General features: G+C 44.8%; 1 protein-coding gene across 1 annotated transcript; it reads left to right on the top strand.

Annotated features, from left to right (window-relative positions):
• Positions 1-1,282: 1,282 nt before the first annotated feature.
• On the top strand, positions 1,283-3,056 carry RFLNB (refilin B; the record flags this gene model as incomplete). Its single annotated transcript, XM_010174021.1, has 2 exons — positions 1,283-1,392; positions 2,726-3,056. Coding segments are annotated over 2 exons (441 nt in total), but the record flags the coding sequence as incomplete, so codon positions are not given.
• Between the last annotated feature and the right edge of the window lie 3,479 nt (positions 3,057-6,535).

Here is a 6,535-nt window from a genome sequence, read left to right as displayed (position 1 = left end):
GGGGGAAACGGGTTGGGAACGACCGACCCCCGGTCCCTTCCCTTCCACTGACTCCATCGTATCCCTTAACACAGCCGTGCTGGGAGGGAGCCCGGGGGGAACTGGGGGGAACTGGGGTGTCTGCAGCCAGGGCTGGGGCCGTGTTGGGTCAGGGGAGCCAGCGGTGCTTTCCAAACGCCCCCAGCTTTGGGGTCAGCTCTTGCTGATGCGGGAGAAGCCCCTGTTGCTCCTGCCCCAGGTGGGGTCGGGACAGCATCACTGCCCGTCTCTGGAAATCCCTGTGGACAATGAACTCTCCTTATTCCAGAGAGGGACCCAGAGTAGAAAGTTGGTATATTAAACTCTAGTTTCAGTTAACAGGATCAGACAGAGACGTGCTAGTTTTTCCCCCAGATTACTTTTGAATGTTGATGCTGAGCTGTTGGTACAAATACTTTGGGAACCGCAGTCTAGAGGAGAGATCCCTTTGCTACAGAGGTGCTGCGTGAAATGGGAAAAGGCCGCAGGAGAACCGTGTGTTGAGAGATGCTCACAGCCCCCTCACCCCTGGATAAAGCTCACGTGCAGAGGTGGCTTCAGAAACACAAGCAGGTGCTTCCCTTCGGGGCTGTGATGCTCCTGCCAAGGGCCCCTTTGGTTTCCTTCTGGCTGCGGGATGTTGCCAGGCCGGTGTCAGCTTGTGGCGCTGCCCATCGAGGAGAGGAGCACCAAGATGTTCCAGAGGGAATGAGTAAATCCTTCCCAACAGGTTGTATGTGAATTAGGTTGGATTTAAGGCCTTCAATAGTAGCCAGGGCGTAGCTGTGAGATGAGGAGGTTGCTCACAGCAAGATGCCCTGCAATAATTTCCTACCATGATCTGCCCGTGGGGATCTGATGGGTCCAGCAAGGAGAGCGCTCTTGTACGCTCCTACAGCGTTGGCTATAAATTGAACGTGAGCTCGTACAGCCAACGGACTGTAGTCCACTCTGCAGAAAGCTGTGCTGTGCCCAGGGGCTGTCCTTCTCTCCTGTTTCCCAGGGTGGTTCCTCTGAAGTAAGCACCTGGAGTTAGGGCTCTGCCTGCAAACAATCCATTTTGCAAGATCTTTGGTGCTCTAGGCCAGCACCAAGTCAGAGCTGAGGGCTGCACCTGTAGGCAGAGCTCAACTAGGATATCTTGGTGTGTAAATGGGAACCTTAGCAGCTCTGCAGCAAGGCCTAAGTAAATGAATTTTCTTTAGAAATTTCTTTGGATATACCAAATGTGACATAAATGGGATTATTTTTGCATTTTTTGCAGAATTCTGTGTTCTCTCCCAGCCCTGTTCTCCCCAGCTGCCCTCCAAGATTGTGTCCTTTATCCTTTGGCGAAGGAGTTGAGTTTGACCCTTTACCACCAAAGCAAATAAGGTAAATACTGCGTTACAGTCATCTAGTTTTAAAGGAGTGAGCATGTAAAGGAGCAGCCAGGCCTTATCAGTGCCTGTGAGTCAGGTTAATTTATTTGCAAAGCTATTGTTCCACGCAGCTGTACATTCCTGGACCTGGACATTGGTACAGGCTGAAGGAGTGTTCAGCCTCTTTCAATCCCATATGGGTTGGTTTTTTTTTTCCAGGAAGACTTTCCCGTATTTTACTCTCCTGCTTGTACTTCATTACACTGCTCCAAAATGTTGCCTTTCAACTAATTAACCAGAAGGTAATCATGAGGGAAGATCTTCAAAGCAGCCATCTTTCTAGGACTGTTTTATGAGGGGAAAGGAATTTTGCTCTTCTAACCTCATGGGTTTGTGATAAGTACTTTGTATCTTAGCAGCTGTGGCTGGTTGCGTGAACTAAAAGAAAAATTAATATTAAAAGAATGCATAATTAATTTTTTTTAATGCACTGCATCACTTCTCAGCCTGTGAATTATTCCCTTGAACATCATGATTTGCAGTAATGAGAAATGGAGGCTCCCAGTTGATTGCTGCACCAGCAGAGTCAGACTGATGCAATCAAACGGAAGCCTCACACAGGGGAGGGTAGAAAGCGTTGGGTGCCCTGGTGTGGGGAAGGAGCCCGCCCTGGTGTGGGGAAGGAGCCCGCCCTGGTGTGGGGAAGGAGCCCGCCCTGTCACTGGAGCTCAAGGCAGTTACCACCGTGAAAAAGCTAAAGCAGGGTTGTCACAGTGTGAAGGAGATGAAAACTTTCTTTTGCAATCCAGGCACAGAGGATTTTCTTGCCAGCAGAGTTTGATGTGCAAATTATAGTATTTTCGTGACAGTTGAATCTTCAGAGACGTGCCCCATGCCGGGAGCGATAACAGAGAACTCCCGTGTGACTCTTGGCAGAGAAGAACTGAGAAAATAACGTGTGCTTCCATGGACCTGGCACTCGGAGGAATGAGGATGCTTATGTGCAAAGCCTAAATGTGGATCTAGGCCTCTGGGTTTGGGCACTGGTGTTTGAAGGAGGTTCTTAGCTTCATAGAGCTCAGGCTTAAAACAATGGACATGAGGACTGAGAAGATGTTTGGTAGTGCTGGCAGCTGGACAAAACAGTGACAGTGCCGGGGGTAAGGCACTGATGTAAGGCTTTTGTCTTAAATGAGTGAGCGAGACCCCGGCAGGCAGTGTTTGTGTGATGTGGCTGTTCCTGTGTCGAGGTGGCAGGTGCAGGGCTGAGGGGCCACCACCCCAGTACCCAATGGCTCTGCTTGCCAGAAAACACAGAGCTCACACACGTGTTTTTGGTATTTCAGGTACACATCCTCGGTTAGATATGACTCAGAGAAGCACTTCATCGATGACATCTATATGCCAGTGGGTTTAAGCGTTTCTTCCTGCAGTCAGACGGTCATCTGTGTCCCCAACTGCACGTGGCGCAATTACAAAGTGGAGATCCACTTCGAGCCCCGCAACAAGCCCCAGCGTTTCACCAGCACCACCATCGTCTACCCGAAGCACGCCAAGACTGTCTACACCACCACGCTGGATTACAACTGTCGTAAGACCGTGCGGCGGTTCCTCTCCAGCGTAGAGCTGGAAACTTCGGAGTATCTTGGGAATGACTGTGTCCTGGATGGTTGCTGACTGATGACCATCTCTTGCTCTGATCCATCCCAGTCCCATCTAACGTACTGTGCTAACTCCACTAGCTAAAGTGGGTACAGACCCTCTTTCTCAGCTCTTAATTCCTGCTTTAAGCATCAGAATGGCCTAAATGCAGTTTTCTGTGGGAACATAACTTAGTAAGGAACTTGTTTCTTCACCTTTAAAGTCGTGAGTTCCCCTCCCTTTCCCCGCAGTGCAGTAAACCAATGAAAATAAGGGGGAATATTTTCCCAGAAAAAAAAAATTGAGAGGTAAGAAAGAATGTGGAATAGTGCCTGAGAGATGGAAATCCATTTGATGCTTTGTGGTGATGTGCAAAAATAAGGGCAGTTCGCTCTCTTGCAGAGAATCTACCAGGTCATTTGGTTACAGATAGCCAGAGCTGTCATTCATTTCAGTTTAGATTGCAAGACATTTTTCTCTAGAGGAACCATCTCCTGGAAATTACTGGAAAAACTAACAGAGAAAAATCTGGAATTATGCATTTAACAGATAAAAAAAAAATGTTATCCTATGGTATTCATGTCCAGTTTGAAGGTGTGAGTTGGAAAGAAGAGGAATTCTGAGTAGAGCAGGAAATAAACTTCTTTTGCAGATCCAGGCAGCAGAGAAAGGATCAGGTAATTAAAAGTTCTTTAGATGAATGGCACAATGTATCTTCTGTACTTATAAGGACATCTGCAGCGCTGCAGTCCATGTAACACGCCAGCATTTGTGTACTGTCTGTAGTAGGACTCGTAATGAAGACTGTCAGGCCAAACATTATCCCTATATTGTTGGAAAGTCAGGTCTTGACAGTGTGGTGGTGGAAAACCACCAGTGCCTGGTTTTCACTGATGTTCTGTCTACACTAAGGGAATTGTAACGAGGAAAGTTTCTGAAAATGGGCCGTGTGAACAGGAACCGAGAGCGGAGAGGGAGATGTGGGGATCAGTGTGAGACGCTGTTGGGGTTGTGAAGAGGTAGCAAAGGACAGGCAAATTTTGATTGCGTAGCAAAATCCACAGCTGTAGCTCTGCTTCCCCGTTGAGCTTCTCATTGCAAAGGTCTGTGTCCTCTCTGGACGTTGATATTCAGGATGTCACTGAGATGGGGTAGTATTTGCCTGTCTGTAGGCTGCTGAGTAACCCCTCCAGTCCCAAGTGCGTGATGAGTTTGGGGACCAAAGGGAATAACTTCAGATACTACGAAAGGGCATCTGGATGTTAGGTGTGTTAGTTTATCACGCACTTCGATGCAGATAAGATGGAGAGGTTTCTTACTTTACCCAGATGGGTTTTTTTTATATTGACAGAGAGCAGTGTAGTGTGGAGAGCGTCTGCTTTTGGGAGCATGGTGGCTTACGTTGGTGGCTAGTGTGGTGTAGCAGCTCAGAAACACTTGGTAGACTTGACTTAGCTGGACATGGCTTTTCCACCTGTTCCAAAACTCCTCTGAGGTGCGGGTCACCTTCTGGTGCAGTGCTGGACCTGGTTTTAAAGAGGACTTGGCTGGTGCATAACCTCAAGAGTGAATTTTATCAGTGGTGAGTTAAGAAACTCGGGAGCCTGTTCTTGAGCTGTACTCAACGCGTGTTTGTGCAAGTGCGATGAATGGTGTGGAAGTGTACTCTAGTGTGAACTGATTTGGGAGACTAAAAATGCAGCAGGAAGGAAAGCTTGAGTTTGTGTGGTTTGGCTTTTGTGTTGTTTTGGTTTTTTACTTATTTATTAGCTCAGAACAGAATGTCCTTAATCTTTGGTACTTGCCTCAGAAAACCAGATCCTAAAACCAGGGTGACAGAGGATGCCAAGTCAGGTAGGCATCGCTCCAGAGTTGTTAAGTGCAGCACAGTCTTCTCAACAAACATGTTGGTTTCAGACTACAGTGTTTAGGAGATGCAACTAAAATACATGTCACGATTCTCCCTTAAACATTGCCCCAAGATATAATGGTTGTATAACAGAAGGCACAACTCAGCCCTCAGTGTGTGTGGGATTTCAAATGGGCAGGACTTTTCTTTGGGGAAGCTATTGCATCACGGCTCGCTTCGCAGTTTTGTGTACCTTGCTCCTGAAACATCTGGTGCTGGCCACTGTTGGACACAGGACGCTGTGGAACACAGGAACACGGACCCTCGATTGCTTGCTCTTCCAATGAATTTGTTTGCAGGAGACCTAAGAGAAAATTATTTTAAGTTGTAATCGTTAATTGTCCCTAGTTAAATTAGAAATTAAATGACCCTTACACTATGGTTTTATGGTAAAGCAACTAATTTTTATAAAGCCAACGAGATTATGTACCTCTCAAAAATATTTTAATTGGTAGAGATACCTTTTAAATTATTTATGTTCCAACATTTGCAAAGCTCTGATTAGCTCTGTGCAAGTGTTCTGATGTCTCTGACGTTTCCCACTCCCCCTTTCTAATTTTCAATTTGTCTTTTACTTTATTGGTAATAAATGATCTAAAAACCATCATAGAGGGAAGCCTCCTTATTTTTCATTCAAAGCTTTTCAGTGTTTATTATGATATTTACGTAGTAATAAATAATAAGATGTGTTGCTGTTGTTTACATATTCTAGGAAGGCGTTTACATATTGTAGGAAGGTGTTTCCTATATAAAACCAAATATTGTGGTTTTGCCATTTTAGTAAGGGACTTGAAAAAGTGCCTTGAAGACAGCTGAAAACCCTCTCCAGTATGTATTTGAGTCTTTCATCTGATATAGTTTTATTTTTAAAGAGAGTTTCTGGTATGGATTTCAGCATATCCTGCAAGCAAAGCACTTATCTTTTTCAAATATAACAAATATTTAACCAGACCAGAATTTATCTTTAATTTTGGTTAAAAATGTAGATGCTCAAATGCTACTTTAGTAAATACAGCATAAAAATAAGACTAGAATGTGTTATGTATTAAATTTTATAAAAACAAAATAGATGGTTACAACTATTGTTTTGAGAGAAATGCTGTAGTGTTTTTCTGGATTCTTAATCTGTTCTTTAAACCCTTCCAAATTTGCAGGCGTGCTGATTTTGTTAGTATCTCTGGCAGAGTAGAAATGGGTGCAATTGAACGTCAGTTAATTAATTCCTAATGGGATTTTTTGCTTACTTTTTATTGTTCATCTGGTTATCTGCTTGCAAAAGCTCCACATTTGCATGTAATGACATTATTGGGATCTAGGGAGCTTTGAAGCTATTCTAAAGCGTACCGCTGCTCCTGCGAAAGTCTGTGCAAGCATTTGAGTATTGTGCAGTGTTTAAACTGGTAAACAGGAGAAAAGCCAGATATAAACATCAGCTGCTGTATAAAAGACAATCCATTTGATGAACTATTAAGAAAAAACTGTAAAAATCAGAAGAGTGTCTTTCAGGAGGGCTTCAGGAAAAACTTTCTGTCCTTTCAGATGTGCCATGTAACTTCCAAACAGTTCCTTTAGTGTGGCCTGGGCTGTTTAACATTGTAGTAACACT

Source organism: Antrostomus carolinensis, unplaced genomic scaffold (assembly GCF_000700745.2).
Source record: "Antrostomus carolinensis isolate BGI_N321 unplaced genomic scaffold, ASM70074v2 scaffold16858, whole genome shotgun sequence".
Taxonomy (NCBI): Eukaryota; Metazoa; Chordata; class Aves; order Caprimulgiformes; family Caprimulgidae; genus Antrostomus; species Antrostomus carolinensis.
Note: the sequence above shows the minus strand (reverse complement) of the source record. Positions and strands in the feature narration are given on the sequence as shown.